The sequence below is a fragment of the Heptranchias perlo genome, chromosome 1 (genome assembly GCF_035084215.1).
Source record: "Heptranchias perlo isolate sHepPer1 chromosome 1, sHepPer1.hap1, whole genome shotgun sequence".
Lineage (NCBI taxonomy): Eukaryota > Metazoa > Chordata > Chondrichthyes > Hexanchiformes > Hexanchidae > Heptranchias > Heptranchias perlo.
The window spans coordinates 109,065,705-109,087,903 of NC_090325.1; the positions used below are offsets into that span (position 1 = coordinate 109,065,705).

Sequence of the window (22,199 nt, forward strand, 5' to 3'; positions counted from 1 at the left end):
CCACAGATGATGTTAACCCCCAAGGACCTCCCCCCACCCCGAAATGATAATTCTTCTCATGTGAACCTGAACAGTAAGTGCTGAAAGAATATCCACTATGGAGAGCACCACAGCTGAGCCTCATTCAGTTCTCAACCCTCTGCTCATGTTTACATTCTGACAGGGTTCACTGGAAAACGATTGGAAGCCGGAGTCCTGGTCAATTGCCGTATCTCCTCTGCCTCTCTAGCTGAGATCAGCTAATGAATCAAACCTGTGACCTTTCCTGGCTTGTATGGCTCCGTTCTACACAATGTGGTGCATTTACCAACTGGACCATATGGAGAACCACAAGGCAAGGAACAGGAGCAGGCCATTCAGCCCCTTGAGCTTGTTCCGCCATTCAATTAGATCATGGTTGATCTGTATCTTAAGTCCATTTACCCGCTTTGGTTCCATATTCCTTAATATCCTTACCCAACAAAAATCTATCAATCTCACTTGTGAAATTTTCAATTGACAGAGTCTCAACAGCTTCTTGGAGAGAGAGTTTCAGGTTTCCACTAAGCTTTGTGTAAAGAAGTGCTTCCTGACATCACCCCTTAACAGTGCTTCCTGACATCACCCCTTACTGTTCAGGTTCACATGAGAAGAATTATCATTTCGGGGTGGGGGGGGGGTCCTTGGGGGTTAACATCATCTGTGGAAATGCACACCAGCATTTTTTCATAACTTCAGGATTGGAGGGGGTGCTGCTGGGGGGAAGCAGGGGAAAAATTCTTCTTTTACAAATTCTGATTCTTCATATATTTCCTTCTACAGTGTTTGGCATTTGTCAGTAGTGAGACATCCTTGCTCCTGTACTCAAATCCTCTTGCAATGAAGGCCAATATACCATTTGCCTTCCTAATTTTAAGGTTATGCCCCTTTGTTTTGGGCTCCCCCACCAGAGGAAATAGTTTCTCTCTATCTATCCTATCAAATCCTTTAATCATCTTAAACACCTCAATTAGATCACCTCTTAATCTTCTATACTCATTTTATTTTATCTTAATTTTATTAAATAAAATGATACCAATCATCATTTTATGGGAAGGTTTCCTGATGTCACTGAAGAATTAATCTCTCTATGGAGACTCTGTGAATATGATGAACAAGCAGCCTCTTACCTCAGGAATGGCGGTTCCTATCACCAGCCAAGCTTTCTTCCCCATTGCTAGGAAATAGTTACAGAGCAGAACTGCATGTTCCTCTTCATCACCTGCTAGCAAGTTCAGGAATTGCTGTATTGAATGAAAGATTAAAACCAATGCTGATTTAAAAAAAATATAATTACTATATATATAAAATAACAAAATGTAACCCCAACCACAAAGAACTAGACAGCTGCGCAGTGTCATCTAACTAGGTTAAACTTCTTCATCGACACTAGTCTACTGGGTAACAGCTGGATGGCATCGAAACACAGCATTCCGGTTTCTAAAAATAAAATCAGGATAATACTTGGGAAAGGCAAAAGAAAGTTCAAACAAAAAAGTTGAATTGCACACAATAGCCTTTTCAGGGCCTGTCACTGCTCTAAACATTGGGACATGTACATAACAATGACAAAGACACTTGGGAAAAACACACAAAAGTACCACAATAACAAAGTCGAATATTGTAATATTGAGTACAAGTGTATTTGACTAAGGTTGGTACAGTATTTCTATCGATATTCATGTCATGCACTCACAATCACAGATCTTACAACACCTTACAAGGTCTTCACTTCTTTCTTCTTGTGAAATTTGTGCACATCAAAAGTGAGGGATTTTGGTGCTGAGGAATGGAATATTTCCTTTTGTGGCACCCAGCATCAGAATCAAGTACTTCCGGGTCAGGTAAAATACAGGTAGATCCAGAGAAAAGCTCCCGCTTCTATGTTTCAATGATGGGCCTCAGCCTCAACCGAAGAACATCCTCTGCCACACCAGTGTGACAATTTTCCACCTCTCACATCGGGCATTCTTTTGGCCTTTCAATGAGATTCCTATTTAGTGCTGAATTAAGTTGCAATATCGTGTCGCTGCGTCGCAGTCCATGATGTACAATTTAACTTTGTATTGGAAGAAACTTGTAAGGAAGTTTCATCCTCCCAGTGAACATTCAGGGTGCAGTTATAATGTCACTTTTAGATCTATGCAAAGCAGTTTTGGGTGTGCATCAATCCAAAAGTGCCAGTATTATTTAGGAGACTTCTGAATGGACTAAAGTGGTGAGGTGTGAAACTCCTCTACAAGGCTGTCTGTCACCAGTTGGAGTTCACACCAAGATCAGTATAACTCCAGCCTTAAACGCAGGGTAGTCCATCGGTTTAATTTCTCCAACAATACGATGTAACTGCTCATTATCAAAAAAGATAAAGCTAAGAACACAAATACCCAGAAGTAGGGCAACTAAGATATACAATTACTTACATCTGAAGTGCACCATAAGTCACAGATTCCAGCAAAAGAAACGTTGTCTGGAAGGAAGGGCATCAGAGAAACATAACGAGCCACCAGCTCCTAAAACATGCACACAGATAAAGTCAAGAAATTTTAATTTCTTAACAAGCATCAATGTGACAATGACCTTAGTGTTATGAAAAAATCAAAATAAGTTTATATTGACACAAATGTTTCAATTAAAATAAATTAGCTCTAAAATATGCATTATTAGTGGACATATAACAACAATGGTGGCAATTTTAACCTAACCCGTTCATTGGGAAACTAACACGATCGGGTGCACCTCTGGTTTTACACCCCACCCGATTTTACACTCCATTGAAGTCATTGGGAAGTAATATTGGGCGGGGTGTAAAACTGGCATTCCACCCAATCCCGTGGGTTTCCCACCCAGCGACTTAGGTTAAAATGAGTCAGTTGAAAATGTTGATGTTCGTTTAACTAAATACAAAGGTTATTTTTCAAAAATATGTCAAGCTGCCTCACAGCAACCTGAGTAAAAAATTGAGCAGTTTATCTCGGTGAAGTCAAACACATATTTCAGAATTTGCCAAAGGTTATCAAAAATTCCTGTCATAGCAACACATCATTAAAGTAAACTAATGATTTTTTAAGTAGCAGAGGAGGAAAGTGAGGGAGGGAAAGAACTGTGTTGAAATTTTTACTGTATTTATTTATAATAGCATCATTTTTTTGGGATGGGGCAGTAGTTTATGAAATTTGGGTCACCTTACAGAGCAAGACCATGCCTGTCCCTCTATACCCTCTCATTAAATCCGTGCTAGTAGGTTGGCTAAAATCCCACCAAAAATAAAATGAATTTTAAAAAAGTTTAACTAATTTACAAAAACAAATTTAAACTAATCACCTATGTTATAGGGGTAGAATAAATGGCTAAGGCCACTAGACGCCCCATTACAGAAAGAACGTTAAAGCCACAAAAAGCATATAGCGTAGATTCAGTAGGATGAAGCCAGAAATTAGAATCTATAGTTATCAGGAGAGGCTTGAGATACTGAGATTACTTCCACTGGAGCAGGGAAGGCTACGAGGAGATTTAAAGAGATGTTCAGCATTTTGAAGGGTTTTGATAGAGTGAACAGGGAAAGACCATTTCCTCTGGTTGAGGAGTTAATGAAGAGGGGTCATGAACTGAAAATGATCAATAGTGAGGAGAGGTTAGGAAAATTTTCTTTATGCAAGGAGTTGTTAGAACATGGAAATCTTTGCCACAAGTAGCAGTTGAGGCAGAAACCATTGCAACTTTTAAGGGAAAATGGGATAAATATTTGAAACAGAGGAAGATACAGGGCCACGGAGAGAGAGTGGGACAGTAGGATTAGTTTTGGATTGCTCTAAGAAAGACCCAGCAAAGATATGATGGGCCAAATGGCCTCCTTCTGTGCTGCAAACTTCTATGGCTCTATGGTTTACTTGTGTTGTGATCATCATACCTGAATTGCACCTGTGAGACAAAGGAATTCTGGGGTCAATGGCATATATTGGTTTATTTTCTGAAAGCCATTGATATGTGGCCTGTCTCCTCTGTTTATTGGAAAGTTAATTTTACAAACAGAATAAAAAGGTAAATCTGATCAACTGTTTGGTTGAGGAACGTTTACAAATGACACAGAACATATCCAATGCATTTTAATTTTAAGTGTTGCATAAAATAACTCACTGTTGTGGCCTCAGGGTTATTAGGAAAGGCATCAAGCAGCTCCTGGGGTGGAACAAGCGGTTTAATGAACCTTGTAATGAAAACCATCTTGCCAGTAAGATCTGTGACTAAAGTAACACATCGACGATTCGGGAACTTCTGCTCCACTTCCTTCTGGAATTTTTCTGCTCTTTGAAGTAGTTTCTCATCCTCCTGAGACTCAACCTCAAAATAAAATGAAAAAGTTTCAACAATTAGCAGGAAGACTTTGTTTTAAAATCCAGCAGAACTGTTACACGACTTGGAACCACTGGTACAAATCACCAAAACAAATCGTAAGAAAATTATGTTACATACTTTCAGAAAACTTCAATCCTCTGCAGACTGACATATGTTATTTTTTAATATTTGAAGTAAACTGTTACACATTTTCTTTAATACATGCACTGTGCAGTGTGATGAGACAAAATACAAGTTTAAAATAATCCTCATTTGTTGCTAAAACTATTAGGCCGGAAATTGCTCTGAGTGGCGAACCAGCAGTGCTCGCCGCTCATTAGATTTAAATTCACCCTCTAAGTTCCCGCATTCTTTTTGGCAGCAACTTTCTTGAACTGTGAGTTCAAAAAACTTCGGCGTTCTTTCCCAGGTTGTGTGAGTGGTGAAAGGATCTCTAAGGCCCCTCAACCAATCAGCTTGAAGCAAGCCACGCTGCAAGAACCAGGAAGTGCAGTTCATAGGCAAACAGCGCAGACTAAAAACTGGAAGTGCGAGACAAAGTTAGTAAATGTATAATGAAATGAGATAGATAAAGCGAAATAAAGAGAGGGCAACATTAAAAGACTCAGATAAAAGAGAGAGAAAGAAAAAGTAAAAACATTAAAAAAAAATGTAAATATATTTTAAATATTTTTTTTAAATGTCCAAAAACTATTAAAATCAGGAGTAATGAGACTCCACATTTTTAAAGGTTCATTTTTAATGCCAGAGAGGTTGTTTGACAGTCATTAGCAAGCTGTTAAAACTTAGCTTAGATCTAAAAAACTCAACATAGCTGTTTTGTGGCAAGATTAGTTCGTTTCCAGCTGGGAAATGCAGCAAGTTGGTGCTGGTCCATTGAATGCAGCAGCGAGGTTCCTTTAACGTGAAGTTGCCAGATCACCGGTGAACCAGGAAGAGCAAGTTCTGGATTTCGCGTTTGACTGCACACGTGCGGTTGCTGGAACTTGCTCTTCGATTTCGCCACTAATAATTGTGAACACTGTGAGAATCACCGTTATTTTAAAAGCAAATTCTAGCCCAACTGAAACATTCAAGGTCTTAGCGAGAATTATTTTACCATTTACATTAGCAGATCAAACAGTTAAGCCTGCAATACGAGGGATATTTTACCTTTTTCAGCATCTCAATCATCTATAGAGATGCAGCAAAAGTGAAAGAGAAAATAGAGATAGATATAAAAAGCAGGAGCAGAAAGACATCATAGATGTAGATCCAGAACGCGGTTGTGAAATCTGAACAAATCAAAGCAAAACTTCAAAATCTACAAAGAGGGCAAAAAAAATCCCACAATGTACAGGCAAATAAAATATATGTATATATTTTTCGGGAATAATTTTCTAACTTTGTGCTCCCAGTGGGGAGCCTTGCCCCCTGGAAGTGTAGATTAGAAAATTCGGGTGTTCATGATTTGCTGACTATTTATTTTAAATGATTGAAAAATCATGTGGAGTGCGTGGCCAAATTTCCAATATACGTACCACTGGGCGAAGCGCCCAATAACAGTGCAAATCAGGAAACTATTCCTCTCATCTAATTATGTCCAGAATTTTTCTTTAAAAAAATGATCTCTGTTTTTTGTGTATTTTCTTGCCCACATTTGCAAAATGTGACTATTTCATACAGAAATGTCCATTAGTGGTCTGCTGCCAGAATTTGCTGTTGTGTAACTTAATTGTTAATCCCAAAGTGTTCTACAGCCAATGAAATGTAACCACTGTTGCAATATAGAAAATGCGGCAGCCAATTTGCACACAGCAAGGTCCCACAAACAGCAATGAAATAAATGACCAGATCATCAGTTTTTAGATGTTGGTTGAGGGATAAATATTGGCCAGGACACCTGGAGAATTCCCCTACTCTTCTTCGAATACTGCCATGGGATCTTTTACCTTCACCTGAGTAGGCAGATGGGACCTTGGTTTAACATCTCATCCAAAAGCTGGCACCTCCAACAGTGTCAGCCTGGTCTACCAGGAGAAGAGATGGTTTTAAAGCTCTCAATAGCAAAGATCACCAGCATAAAATACTGAGGCAATTGCCTACCACTGCCTCTATTGGAAACAGTAAGGGTTGGGGAAATCAGTCTAACACAGCTTTAAATCTGCAAACAACTCTTGAAAATTACAAACTTGAAAAAAAATTGTGCCAATTAGTACATATGGCATAAAAGGTATTTGTGCTATACATACAATATATATATCAAATGAGAACTGCAAGCCATTCATTGGGGAGGTACATCATTTATAGGGTGTTGTCACCATTGGAAGCAATAAATCCAGCTATGGAAGATAGAATCCTCCCTCTCTACCACCACCAAACAGATTGGATGCAATTTTGACTTTGTGCGATAGTGTAAAACGGGTGATAGTGAATCGGCAGCCCTTTTTACATCTCTCCAAATTTTAATTTGCAGTGACTTCAATGGAAATGAAATTCAGGAGAGATGTAAAACAGACTGCTGATTCGCTATTACCTGTTTTACACTATCGCACAAAGTCAAAATTAACCCCATTGAGTTCAAACTGGTATAGGCATTAGTACCTAACACTAGATATATGTCAATAGTTAGCTTTTGCTCAAGTATACTGCACATCTGACTTTCAGAACTCAAAATGCAACTTCTGTAGTCTTTTCCTCCCTGAAAAAAATACATTTTTATTATGTAGTATTATCTGTATGGAGGTTTGGTGATGAATTGTTTTTTAAATTAGATCACTCACTGAAGCCAGAAAGGATTCCAGATAAAGAAATACATATTTTGATCAGTCAACACAAAATAAATATCTTTTTTTCTTACATTATGCTGCTTAATATAATTTCTTTCTTATATCTTTCTAATATCTTATCCTAACATCTTTTCTTTCTTACATTATGCTGCTTAATAACTTTCATTCTAACATCCAAGTACAAAACCTACTGGATAACAACTGGATAATACTGGAAAATAACTGGTCCACAATGCTAGTTGTGCAGTCAAAAGCTCCTGTGACATCTGCTTCTCCTGCTCTTCTCTCAACATTGCATTCCTCAGACTCTTTCTCCACCAAGCACTGTAACTATTCCTGAAAGCTGGGGAAGAGTTAATCAGTTAGCCTCTCACTCAATAGAAGCTGAAGTACATCTCAAATAGATTTCTTAACTTTCCTTAATTAAGCCAAGAATGTTGTTGGGACATTGAATGCTCTACCAAAAACAACAGTGGAAACTGAGTCCATAATAGCTTTTAAAAGGGACAAATGTAAGGAATCTTACAACACCAGGTTATAGTCCAACAATTTTATTTTAAAATCACAAGCTTTCGGAGATTATCTCCTTCGTCAGGTGAGTGAGTGAATGAGAGGTTCTCAAATCGCATATCTTATATTAGGCTGGGACACCATCACACCAATCAATGGTGTCGTTGGTGTTCAGACAGGTTAGCCACGGAAAACAGTAGGTCCCAGTATACTGAATACACAATGGGTCAAATTACACAGACAGAGAGAAAGAGACCCGGAAGGCAGAGAGAGAGAGAGAATTTCCAGTTGTATTAAAAACAGATAACTTTTTTTTTTAAAAGGGATGTGGATAAGTATTTGAAAAATAATTATTAAAATGAGTATGGAGAAAGGGCAGGAGAAAGGGACTCATTGGGTGACTCTTTTAAACAGCCAGCACAGATGTAAAGAGCCAAACGGCCTCTTTCTGTGCTGTTAAGTTCTAGAATTGTAAGATTCTAAAGACCATGGAAGCTTTCCCTGTGATGCTGTCTCTTGATGCAGGGATGGCCTGTGCAACCCAATACTGACAAGGGAGTGAAAACAAGGGATGGTTCCATTGGTGTCCTCGTGCAAATAACGTAGTTAGTCATTTAACAAGGACTCAGGGCATTTTCATGGGCTACAGATTAAAAATTTAATACAAGTAGGTTGGGCTTTTTAACACCATTTATCAATCCAGATTTTGAGCTAACTTTTTGTTTTATGCCCATTTTAAAATTTGCAGCATTAAGCAGGACTTACAAGTAAATTAATCTATTGCTCCATTATCAAACTGTTCTACTTTAGTGCAACATTCCAATACAATGCAACTATAATTTTGACTTCACATGAGTACGAGATGGTTATTGCTTTGATATTACTGTTTTTAAACTTACAATGCAAGCCTCTCATTATGACAAATCATTCATATGCAGTGCTTCTATTATTCCCTCTCCCAGCCATTCTATCAGTCTGCCCTTCTCCCACTCATTCTCATTCCGTCCTTCCCAGTCAGTCAATTTTCCTTCCGTCTTTTGAACCATCCTTTAACTTTCCGTCTCTGAGTACCTTTCTTTACTAATCGGTGTCTTACATTTATTTTCTATCTTTTTCCCATTCAAAGGGAAATTCACTGATCGCAGCGCTTCCCCCAAAACTTGTGTCTAGTTGCTCCTCAGGATAACCCAGAACACCCTGTAGAGCTCTACAGTCAGACTGTTGATGCCTGGCGCATTGTTCTGGGACATCTGATGGAGGGTGTCGGACAACTACCCGAGGGTTAGCGAGACCTCAAGTCATCCAACACTCTCTGAGCTGACCTTAGGCAGGTCCTCCCAAAAAATCTGCAGGTGGTCCTCGCTGGTCAGATCTGGAGAGATAAGGACCTCGCAAAAAGGTATGAGTCCTGGTATTGATTCCTTTCAGATCTGAAGGGAAATGATGCCAGTTACCAGTAACCCAGTCAGCAGCTGACCGATCCCGGCCTCTTCTCCAGTGAGAAGACGGGAAAACCCGAAGGACTGACTTGACAAAGGCACTTTGGGACCTCAATAGGAGAAGGGTGGGGTGGGGTGGGGAGAAGAATTGTAGGGCTGCAGGAGGTTATGGATATAGGGAAGGGCAATATCATGAAAGGATTTAAAGACAACGATGAGAATTTTAATTTTGGGAGCCAAAGTGGATTGTGTGAGGATAGGGGTGATGGGTGAGTGGGACTTGAATTGGGATAGAACACTGGCAAAAGAGTTTTGGAAGAGCTGCAGTTTATGGAGGGTGGAGGATGGGAGGCTGGCCAAGAAAGCATCGGAGTAATCTGGACGTGGGAAGAGCATGGATAAGGGTTTCGGTGGCTGATTGCCTGAGGTAGGGATGGAGGAAGGTGATGTTACTGAGGTGGATGAAGGCAGTCTTTGTGATGGAGAGGATATGGGTTGGAAGCTCAGCTCGGGATTGAATAGGACACCGAGTTTGTGAACAGTCTAGTTCAGCCTGAAACAGTGGCTAGGAAGGGGTATGGAATTGGTTGGCAAGGATACGGAGTGTTGGGGAGAAAGGTTGTTGGCTTCGGTCTTCTCAATGTATAGCTGGGAGAAATTGTAGCTCCTACAAAACTGGATATTGGACAAGCAGTCTGCCAGCACAGAGCCAGTGGAGGGGCTGAGAGAAGTGGTGCAGGGATAGTTCTGGGTTACGTTAGTGTACATGTCTAGGCTGAACACCATGGGCTCTATTTTAGCACCCGCGATCGGGTGCGTTCCTGGCGGGGGGGCTCCGAAAATCGGGGATTCCCGAGGGCGGGTCGGAAGCCCGGCTCTAACCCGCCCACTTCCGGGTTTCCCACTGATACGCTGACATGCGCACGCAGCCCCCGCATGTGGGACTCCCGCCGGCAATTAAAGCCGGCGGGGTGCCACTTAAGGTATTTATTTTGGTATTTCAGGTCGTTTACAGACCTGATTAATGAGATATTTTAGGAGGGTTGGGATTTTACAAAAAACTGGGACTGTTTCCCGTACTGGGGGAAACACTCCCAGTTCAAATGGACGTGTTGCAGCCGTCAGCCTGTGGCAGCTGCAAAGGTCCATTTGACAGGTGGTGGGGGGGGGGGGGGAAAGACCCTCACTCATTACAGGAGGCCACTCTGTCACTTTGGACAAAGTTTGGCCTCCACCACCCTCCTCCTAACAACAAAATTCACCAACTTGCACACTTACCCCGGTGTCCAGACACATGTACCTACCTTGCGGACCCCCTCAGATGTACATCTTCCGGATGGGGGCCGTCGTAGCTGCAGCCATGACCTCCTCGGAGGGCAAACAGCATCACCAGCCTCGCCGTCTGCCTCTGACACGTGGAGCTCCACAAAACAGTGCTGTGACACATCCAGCTGCACAGCAGGAGGGAGGGCAACTGCAGAGAGAGATGCGTCGCAGAGGGCAGGGTCCACAGACCGAGGCTCAGCTTCCTGGACCTCTCTGAGCAGCAGTGCACACGGAGGCTCAGAGTCACTCGACATGTAGTCGTGGACATCTGCAGCCTCCTTCATGCCGAGCTGCTCCCGGCTGGCCCGAGCACCACCTTCTTACATGTCGCTGTCAAAGTCACCACTGCCCTCAACAACTTCTCCTCCGCATCCTTCCAGGGTGCCACCGGGGACATCGCCGATGTCTCTCAGTCATCTGCACAAAAGAGCCCTGCAAATACACCTACACCCACTCTGCAGTGACACAATGGGTGGCATCAGTTGTGGGTCTTCATTGTGATCCTCAGGAAAGGGCATTATTGCACAAACCAGACGAGATTCACAAAGACGTGGCAGTAGTGGTGCCAATATAATATGTAATGTGAGTTGATCAGAAATTAAATATAAGTAAAAACCATGACAAACCCTCAAACACCCTTGTGCATCCCCTTCATGCTCACGACACGTTTGCCTTACGCTTCCCACTGCACATATGTGATGCATGCCCTGTGGCTGCAGCACAGGTAGTGGCAGGTTGAGTGAGGCTGACCGTGAAAGAGATGCATGAGAGGGTGAGTATGAGATAGAGCCATGAGATTGTATGAGGACTGGGTTGAGTGGTAGTGGTGGGATGAGTACTGGCGAGGCGAGTAAGTGCAGGTAAGATGAGGATGAGGTTTGAGTGGGTGTGAGGAGTAATGTGACAGAGTAGTGTTGGCAGTGCAGAAGGAGATGTGGGGTGGGGGCGGTGATGTGGCAGACGGAGTGTAGGGGAATGAGTAAGTGTACTCACTTTGGCTGACCTACTTAGGTCATTGCAGCACCTCCTGCACTGTATGCAGGTGGGCGATATGTTGGTGGTGCAGGTGACCTCCTCTGCCACCTCGAGCCAGGCCTTCTTGGTGGCAGAGGCAGGCCGCTTCCGCCCGCCCGCCGGGGGGAACATCTCTGTCCTTCCCCTCCTCCTCACCCCATCCAATAAGAGCTGGAGTGAGGCATCATTAAACCTGGGAGCAGCCTTCCCCCTGGGCTGCTCCATGCCGTAGTTTTTCCTATTTCTTGCAGCATCAGTGAGTGGAGGACTGCTCCTTTAAATAGAGCTCCTCCAGCTGACAGACCTTACTGTGCATGTGCAGTCCGCGCGACACGCAGCTTAGCAGTGGGGAACCTGGAACAAGAGGTAAGTGGATCCAATCAGCCTGTGATTGCGTTTGGGGCAGACTGATTTCACCGGGCGCGTTACCCACGCGCCCAATCGCCCTCCCGCTGCCCTGGTAATATCGGGCCCCATGTCTGCAGTGCAGTGCAGGGGCTAGAAGGGAATCCATTGCTCTTGCTACGATTGATTAGGTAAGAGTGGAACCAAGCAAGGACCAGTCCCGTCAAGCTGGACGATGGAAGACAGACATTGGAGGAGGATGGTGTGGTCGACCATGTCAAAGGCTGCACAGAGGTCAAGGAGAATGCACCATGGTCAGTCAGAGAGAATATTGTTGGTGATTGTTGTTAGGACTGTTTCAGTTTTGTGGGAGAGGCAGAATTCTAACCAGAGAGATTGAAACAGGGAGTTGCGGGAGTTGTGGGCATGGATTTTCGAGGTGACAACATGATCAATTACTTTGAAGAGGAAAGGAAGGTTGGAGAAGGGGCAATAGTTTGCAAGGACAGAAGGGTTGAGGGTGGATTTTTGAATAGGAGGGAGATGATGGTGGTTTTAAAAGGGAGGGGACAGTCCCTAAAGAGAGGAAACCATATACAATATCTTCTAGAATGGATGCCAGGAAGAGAAATTTAGTTGACAACAGCTTAGTGGGAATGGGGTCAAGAGAGCAGGAGGTGGGTCTCATGGATGAGATGAGCTCAGGGGGGACAGTGGGGTGATAGGTAGAAACTAGAAAGAGAGATGAGGTTTCAGGGCTAGGATGGTGGGGGTGGCGGGGGGGCTTGAGAGGAAAGCAGGGTTAGCTTTGCACTCCAGGGTGATGGGCAATTTTGACAGAGGAGAGTGAGGCTCAGTGGAGCGTGATGTGGTCCAGCCAGATCTGGTAATGGATGGCTAAGCCAGTTGTACACCAGATAAGAACATAAGAACATAAGAAATAGGAGCAGGAGTAGGCCAATCGGCCCCTCGAGCCTGCTCCGCCATTCAATAAGATCATGGCTGATCTGATCCTAACCTCAAATCTAAATTCATGTCCAATTTCCTGCCCGCTCCGTGTAACCCCTAATTCCCTTTACTTCTAGGAAACTGTCGATTTCTGTTTTAAATTTATTTAATGATGTAGCTTCCACAGCTTCCTGGGGCAGCAAATTCCACAGACCTACTACCCTCTGAGTGAAGAAGTTTCTCCTCATCTCAGTTTTGAAAGAGCAGCCCCTTATTCTAAGATTATGCCCCCTCGTTCTAGTTTCACCCATCCTTGGGAACATCCTTACCGCATCCACCCGATCAAACCCCTTCACAATCTTATATGTTTCAATAAGATCGCCTCTCATTCTTCTGAACTCCAATGAGTAGAGTCCCAATCCACTCAACGTCTCCTCATATGTCCACCCCCTCATCCCCGGGATTAACCGAGATAAGCTTAAGTCTGCATCCCTTGGACTTGAGGGAACAAGTTAAAACACTCAACATCAAGTTGGCCAAACCTCTATCTTTAAGAATTTGTTTAAAAATTGAAAGGGAAGGAAAACGTGTTTTAGTTGAAGATAAAGCTCATTAAAGTTATTTTTCTCTCCTTCCCTTATTCTCCTACACAGTGTTAACACTCCTTTCTGAAAGGTCAGGTGATGTCCTCCCAAGCCTCTGTCAATGTTTCTGTGAAAACAATGAATAAGAATGGTGTGATTCTCCCTTAAAAAGCACCTCCCTGTATTCGGACGAAGAACACAGCATCCTACTATTCTGCACTATGGTGAGGAAGTGCGGGGGAGGGGGGTGCGGTGCTGGGGTGGGTCGGGGGTAAATCTGTTGAGGGTGGTCTCCATTAGGCATGACATGCTTAATGTGTGGCACTGATCCCAATTAATTGTCAGGCAGCCAAGAGTCATGCAACACCGTGGCAAGTACCTCTTAGTCCCTACTTGTTTTAATTATTACAGTCCCTATGGTCTGTTTTCATTCCACACCAAGGCATGATGCTTATTTATTCATCTTGGAACGATTGAAGACTGAGCGAACTCTTCTCCCAAATCTGGCACTCAACCAACTTGGGGAAGGGGAGCTCCAATGTATGGTATTAAAAAAAAATTAAATTATTCACAAGACAGTTGGCCCCCAGTTTTCACTACATTTCTGAAGCTAGTCTTGAAAATGTTGGGACGAATTTGTTGTGAGCAGCAAGACTTGCACTTGCCCACAGACTTTCTATGGGGTTTTGCACGGCGTTACTGTAAGTTAGAGATCCATTTAGTGCAGCGCCCTCTACAGGGCATCTGGGACCTGTGTGAACAGGACAAGCAACTGTGTGCCTCTTTAACCAATCAGATTGATGAATCTTTAAAGAGCAGCACAGAGTCTGAACCAGGAAGTGTAAGTTAGAATAGTGAATTCAATGTCAAATCAGGTACAGAAAGTGAAATAAAGAGAGGGAAAGAAAGATTGGATTACGAAAGAGAGATAAACGAGACAGAAAGACAAAGTAAAAAAAAATTAAATTTTTATTGAAACTTTAAAAAAAATCTCCAACAATAATTAAAAGCTGAAGGAATGAGACTCCTCACTTATAAAAGTTAATTTTCAGTGCCAGAGAGGTTGTTTGGCAGTAATTAAGACTTACTGCGCCATTAAGAATAATTAGACTGGAATGGACAAGCCCTAACTTTTTGAGGTGAGTTTAGTCCGTATCTACGACATCAGTTTTTGAACGGGGAGCCAGGCAGTGAGATGCTGTTTTCGCGCATCTCAGACAGCAGCTTCCGGGTTTTTGCGTTTAACTGCGCATATGCGCTTGCCGGAAGTTGCTGTCTGATTTGCGAATAATTAACGGTGAGCGCTGTTAGCCTCACTGTTATTTTCACAGCAACATCCGGCCCACTGTGTCTTTGCCAAACCTCAGGTCGTGACATCCAGTCTCTTATTACTGGTTGCTTTAACATCATGTTTCTGCATACACCTTCAGAAATGGAGTGAAAATAGTGTTTCTGATTAGGCTGCCAAATATTTTGCAATGAGTTTAGTATTTTTGAAAAGAACAAACAACAAATTACACTCAACCTATAGTTTCCACAGGGACCCTCAAGGACAAGGCTGTTGCAAGGCTTTTCTTGGCATATACCTTGGTTTTGTGATGCACTCCTTTCACCCTCTCATGCAGGGTATAGCCAGTAGCAATTATGTTTTGAACCACATACCCCTAGTTCAGCTTATCTAATTAGTTTGTTGATTCTCAACTATGTTTCTGGTGGGAATCCTACACCTGGGTGAAAGATCGTGGATTCAGCTTTCCTCGGGTATGTGCTCCTCTTATCCTCTCTCCGGGCTGAATGAGGATACACAGAGCCTGAGCAACTCTAAGAAGAAAATAAATGTGCGGGGAATGACAACATATTTTACAAAAGTCCCAATTATCACTTAAACCGTGCCAACTATCCTGGCCCAGTTTTATCCTTAGCTGAAACTCCTCATGCTACAAAGTGCACCACGTGTGTGTAAAAATAAGCTCCGTCCTTGAATTAGGCTGACCTCTCTGGGAAAACACATGTACACAAACATATCTACGATATGGTTCGGATGAAACATTTCATGATGTTAATGGGAGGGATAAAAGGGTCTGACATAGGGAACCTGAAGGGGACTTCTGAAAGGCTATCTTCATGGAAGCATTTTTAATCAAGAATGCACATTACCTTTTCATTTATAGATTCTCCAGGTACAAGATGAGGTTCAACAGTAATGAAGAGGGACAAATAAGAGCCTTCACTTAGGCTCCGAACCGCTGCCCATCCTCCTTCACTGGCTAGATTACGTTCTTTGCTGTATCCCAAAAGGACTGGGGGTGTATTAATCCTAAAAGTGCCATCAATCTGTAAAATAGGTAATTTAAAGCACTTTATTTAAAACAAATTGCCAACTCTGCCAAAATTGCTCCACTGTTAAGTCAAATCTAAAACATTAAAAAATGACCAGGTAAGGAATTGGGTTGGTTCAAATAAAGAAATGGTGGGGTTACTTGAAAAATTACATCTTAGTATTTCAGTGAAACGGTTCACTAACACAACACTACCCAGGCAGTAGATTACACCTGGAGACTGTGTACTAGACTTCATTCGGCATATTTTGTTGAACACAGCTTCTGTGAAATGCTCACAAAAAAGCCGCTACATAAATGCAAGTCTTTCTCACTTCAAAGTGTTGTGGAGAACAAAAGTGGGCAGAGACCTACTGCACCAGGTCTCCATCCCTAACTATGCTGTTGTGGGATTCCAAATGGACGTAGCCGAGTCTGCTCAGACCTGAGGGTCTGAGCAAAGCATGAGAGCGACCAGAGAGGACATAAGAGAAGTTAAGTAATGCTTCGTCTCTTCCTAGATGTATTTGTTACCTAAATAATGGCATACTGAATATAAATTAATTTTAAAAAAATCACACTGAATATACCAGAATTCTTGGCTTAATTAACATCAAAGATCAAAGTCTAGTACTCCCAGTTCCTGACTGATCTCTTATTCCTGTAGACCCTTCCTTCCACATTGTTCAACATTATTAAAACACTGCAGTTGTGGTGCTATTTTCCTAATACTAAGCTATCAAGTGTCCTCAATTAGTGGGAAAGAGATGGAGGAGAACATTTGCAGGCAAATTACCGAAAGATGCAAGAACTATAGAGTAGTGATAATAGGGGACTTCAGTTATCCCAATAAAAGCTGGGACAGTAACAGTATAAAGGGCAAAGAGGGGGAGGAATTCCTGAAATGTGTTCAAGAGAACAGCATGATTCCAGCCCAACAAGGAAGGAAACAGTGCTGGATCCAGCTCTGGAGAATGAAGTGGGGCAGGTGGAGCATGTTTCAGTGGAGGAACATTTGGTGAACAGTGATGGTAATATCATTAGGTTTAGAATAATTATGGAAAAGGACAAGGAACAATCAAATGTGAAAATGTTTAACTGCAGGAGGACAAATTTCAGTGAGTTAAAAAGAGATCTTGCCCAAACGGATTGGAATCAAAAATTGGCAGGCAAAACTGTAATTGAACAATGGGAGGCCTTCAAGGAGGAGTTGGTTTGGAAACAGAGTAGTCACATCCCTACAAGGGGGAAAGAAAGGGCATCCAAAGCATGGGCAATTAGGGATGGGCAACAAATGCTGGCCTCGCCAGCGACGCCCACATCCCATGAACGAATAAAAAAAAGCTCCCTGGATGACTAAAGATATAGTGATTAAAATGAAACAGAAAAAGGAGGTTTATGATGAATGTAAGGTTCATAATACAGTAGAGAAACAGGCTGAATACAGAAAGTACAGAGGAGATCAAAAATAGAGAATAAGAGGGGCAAAGAGAGAGTATCAGAATTGATTAAGGCTAACATAAAAGGGAACCCAAAAGTTTTTTATAAACATATAAATAGTTAAAGGGCAGTCAAAGATAGCATGGGACCGATTAGGACCAAAAAAGGAGATCTTCTTGTGGAGACAGAGGGCATGTCTGAGGTACTAAATGAATAATTCGTATCCGTCTTCACTAGAGAAGAGCATGTTGCCACTGTAGCAGTAAAGGAGGAGGTAGTAGCGATATTGGATAAGATAAAAACAGAGAGGTAATAAAAAGATTGGCAGTACTCAAAGCAGAAAAGTCACCCGGTCCAGATGGGATGCATCCCGGGTTCTGAGGGAAGGTGGAAATTGCGGAGGCTCTGGCCACAATCTTCCAATCCTCCTTAGATATGGGAATGGTGCCGGAGGACTGCAGGATTGCAAGTGTTACACCATTGTTCAAAAAAGGGGAGAGGGATAAACCCGGCAATTACAGGCCACTCAGCTTAATATCGGTGGTGGGGAAACTTTTAGAGACAACAATCTGGGACAAAATAAATTGGCACTTGGAAAAATATGGGCTAATAAATTGAAAGTCAGCACGGATTTGTTCAAGGAAAAGGAAAATCGTGTTTGACTAACTTGATTGAGTTCTATGAGGTAACGGAGGGGGTTGATGAAGGTGGTGTGGTTGTTGTTGTCCATATGGACTTTCAAAAGGCATTTGATAAAGTACCAAATAATTGACTTGTTAGCAAAATTAAAGCCCATGGGATTAAAGGGACAGTGGCAGCGTGGATACAAAATTGTCTAGGGGACAGAAAGCAGAGAGTAGTGGTGAGCGGGTGTTTTTCAGACTGCAGGGAAGTATGCAGTGGTGCTCCCAGGAGTCAGTATTAGGACCACTGCTCTTCTTGATGTATATTAATGACCTGGATTTGGGTATAATTTCAAAGTTTGCAGATGATATGAAACTTGGAAATGCAGTAAACAGTGTGGAGGATATAGACAGACTAGTGAAATGGGCAGACACATGGCAGATAAAATTTAACATAGAGAAGTGTGAAGTGATACATTTTGGTGGGAAAAATGAGGAGGGCAAAATATACTAAATGGTACACTTTTTAAGGGGGTGCAGATACACAAATCTTTGAAGGTGGCAGGACAAGTTGAGAAAGCTGTTAAAAAAAGTATATGGGATCCTAGGTGTTTAGAGGTGTTCAAAATCATGAACTGTTTTGATAGAGTAAATAAGGAAAAACTGTTTCCAGTGGCAGAGGGGTCGGTAATCAAAGGACACAGATTTAAGGTGATCGGCAAAAGAGCCTTAGCCGACATGAGGAAACGTTTTTTTACGCAGCGAGTTGTGATGATCTGAAATGCAATGCTTGAAAGGGTGGAGGAAGCAGATTCAATAATAACTTTCAAAAGGGAATTGGATAAATACATGAAGGGAAAAAAATTACAGGGCTATGGGGAAAGCGCAGGGCAGTGGGACCAATTGGAAAGCTCTTTCAAAGAACTGGCACAGGCACGATGGGCCAAATGGCCTCTTGCTGTGCTGTATCTACTATGATACTATGAATTAGTTTACTGCGCACAATTAATTTGTTAGAATATCATATCTAAACATGAAATATGATAGATCAATAATGAAACAAAACAAAAAATGCAATAGTCTGTCCCCATCTGAAAGTAGAAAGAAATACTTGCATCTATATAGTGCCTTATTATGTCTCTCAGCAATGTCTTGCAGTGCTTCATATGAAATGATATACTTTGAAGTGGGAGTGACTCTTGGTCTGTAGGCAAATGGCATAGCTGGACCCAACAAACAGCAATGAGATGAATAACCAATTAACCTGTTCTTGTTGGTGTTAGTTGAGGGAGGAATGTTGGCCACGACACTGGGAGAAATTCCTGCTCTTCTTTGAATTGTGCCAAGGGATTCTGAGAGTCCACCTGAACTGGAAGAGGCATATGGAACCTTGGTTTAATGTCTCATCTGAAGGGTGGTACCCACACACCTCCAAGACTGCACTGGAGCGTTAACCTCATGTGTTTGAGTGCTGGAGTAGGATTTGAACCCAAGAACTTCTGAGTCAGAGGCACAAGTGCTATCCAACTCAGCCAAACTAACATCATGGGGGTTAAATTGGATAACCCCTGAAAACGGGAGCAGGGATTGCGGTACACAATAAACCTGCGCCCGTTCATTGCGCTGCAGGCAGCATGTTAAATAGGTGCTGCCTGCTGATTTCCATGATTGCTGTGCAGCCAGCTGCGCTGTTCATCGGCTGCACGCAACAGGAGGCCGGATATTGCGCGTGGCTAGCACTACTTAAAGTCAGCCTGCACCTCTTAAAGGGGAGGTGCATTGTGGCTGCAAGAAGTGGTGGGAGTTGTTCAAAAACTGAATCTGATACTTTGAGCAATGACTGAACATGCGGGAGAGCGTGCACCAAGGTTTTCTGATAATGCACTGGAGGCCTTGGTGCAAGAGGTGAAGAGAAGGAGGGGCATTCTGTATCCACAGGGGTGCAGGAGGCCCTCCAGACATATACTCAAGAGGCAATAGGAGGAAGTAGTGAAGGAGGTAAATTCCAGGAGTATAGCAGGAAGAAGTTCAATGATTTAACACGAGTTGTCAAGGTGAGAGAGTTCAAGTTTCAAATGGCATATCCTACCAACTGCACCACTAGCCTCATCCACTACACCCCCACCATCCACCTACCAACAATCTCTTTCAATCAGTACTCAACCGTTGAAATCATATGCTTTATCTCAGCTTCACATACTTAGCACTGTTTCAAGCCTCATACCCGCAACTCACAGTTCACACGCACTGGCAGCTATTCAGCCACGACAGCCACATTACCCAAACACCTTGAAGGACACTCACTGACACACGTTCCGCTCTCTTGTAGAAGGTGGCGCACAATAGGAGGCAGCAACAAAGAGGTGAAGGAGGAGAAATGCACCTAAACATCCTCACCCCCTCTCGCCCTCTCCCTTCACCACAACCCAACTCTTGTTCCTTTGTCATTTCAGATACCCAAGAACTGGAACCTTCCCAGTCAGAGGAGGCAGAGGAAGAAGACAGCGATGATGAAGAGACACCGTCACTCGATCTTACACTAGCAGCCATCAGCTCAGAGACTGACACTGCGCGTACTTTAGAGGCTTGAATATAGGAGGGATTTGCATGTGGTGAGACACCAGGCACAAGTGTGCAGGAGCCAGGGCGGGGGGAACATTACCGCAGGTGCCAGCTTGCCGGAGGGTGAGGTCGCACACAAGTTCTGCTGCAGAGGAGTCAGATGAGGGCTTCAATGGCCCAGGCTACAAAAGGTGGCTGATGGGTGTACACAACCAAATGCTTGGTGCACTGGAAAGCCTGCGCACAATGTCAAGGAGCATGGAGGAGTCCAGCTCCAACTTGGCACAGGGCTTTGCGCAGAGCTTGGAGCCCATCCTTTCTCACATGGAACGGGTGGTCACCTCAATCAGCACACCTGTGGAACTCACCATGATACAGCGTCTGATGACCAGTGTCACAGCTGCCATTGCAGCCCAAACAGATTCTTTCAAAGGTCTGACTGCTGCCTTCCAAGCTCAGACTTCTGCCATCATGGCGCTGGGTACCACTGTGCAACGGGGCTTCTAGGGCGTCACAGCAGTCGAGCAATCTGTTTTCCAACAGATCACCAGAATTGCTGAGGCACTGCCCAGGGAGAGTGGCAGAGGCTCCATGGAACACGAACCTGCTGTCCTCTCTCAGGGTGACAACATTCCTGCTCCCACTCCTGCCACTCCGCCAGTTGGTGAATGGGCAGGTGTAGTTGAGGTTACTAGCATCGCGCTTTAATAATCTGATCATGTAGAGCCCTGGCAGAAAGGGCCAGCGTACATTATAGTCTCCCTTCCTCTTCCTCCTCCTCCTCCTCCACGTTCTATTGCACTTCCTCCTCCTCCTCCTCCTCTTGCTCATGTGCCTCAGGCTCTTGCCTGATAGGTGGTAGCAAGGGATGTTCTCTCATAATGGCGAGGTTTTGCAGCATGCAGCATACGACAAATCTTGATACCCGCTCAGCTGAATACTGTAGGGCTCCTCCAGAGCAATCCAGGCAGTGGAAGCGTTGCTTATGGTGTGCTCTATGATGTTCCTTGTGGTAGAATGGCTGTTGTTCTAGGCCTGCTGTGCACATCTACATGGGTTCCTGACCAGAGTCATGAGCCACGAATGAGGGGATAACCCTTGTCGCCCAGTAGCCAGCCTTTGACTTGCTGTGCTGGTTGAAATATAGGTAGAACTGAGGACTGCCACAGAATGAAAGAATCATGACTGCTGGCAGGATAGTGGGCATTGACCTGCACGATGCGCTGCGTGAGGTCGCACACCAGCTGCACATTGAGAGAGTGGAATCCCTTTCTGTTCATGAATATGCCCGAGTTCAGAGAAGGAGTACACAAGGCAATGTGCGTGCAGTTAATAGCACCCTGCACCATGGGGAAGCCTACAATGCGAGCAAACCCTCGTGCTCGCTCCTCCTGTTTGTCTCTGGCAAGAGGGGGTGAGATGTATGTGTTTCTCATTGTATACAGAGCCTCAGTGATCTCCCTTATACTGTGGGGCACTGCAAACTGTGAGATGTTGCTTATATCTCCAGCAACAGCCTGAAAGGAGCCAGAGCCATAAAAATTAAAAGCCACAGTCACTTGACAGCCACAGACAATGGTGTTGCTCTGCTTTGAGGCTGCAGTTGTGGCTACAGCAGTTGACAAATTTCAGTCATGACTTCTTTAGTGAATCGAAGACACTGGTTGTCACTGAAGTTGAGGTAAGAGAATTGGTCCCTGAGGATCCTCCTTGCATATGGCCTCCTGCTGAGTGCCCTGCTCCTCCTCCTCCTCCTCTCTCTTCTAGCAGCTTGTCTTGCTCTGCGTAGCCTCTCTTCATTCTCCTAGTCATGTTCAATTCCCTGAGGAAGCTCCACCAGGCTACCCATGTCTGGAAGCAACTTTTTTTGGCACAATATTTTAAATGACTCAAAGAGTACATCAAAACCAGCCAGACCATTCTCCCTGTAGAGTAATGCAACTTCATCCAA

At 43.5% G+C, this 22,199-nt stretch overlaps 1 protein-coding gene across 2 annotated transcripts in view; it reads right to left on the reverse strand.

The window, feature by feature from the left end:
• Positions 1 to 22,199, reverse strand: part of cc2d2a (coiled-coil and C2 domain containing 2A) — a 175,344-nt gene that overhangs the window by 11,941 nt on the left and 141,204 nt on the right. For both annotated transcript variants that reach the window (XM_067989540.1, XM_067989548.1), the window contains 4 exons: positions 15,463 to 15,639; positions 4,153 to 4,356; positions 2,439 to 2,528; positions 1,149 to 1,262 (listed from right to left, as the gene is read on the reverse strand). In XM_067989540.1, the coding sequence (XP_067845641.1) occupies positions 1,149 to 1,262; positions 2,439 to 2,528; positions 4,153 to 4,356; positions 15,463 to 15,639 (585 nt within the window). The remainder of the gene's footprint in view (positions 1 to 1,148; positions 1,263 to 2,438; positions 2,529 to 4,152; positions 4,357 to 15,462; positions 15,640 to 22,199) is intronic.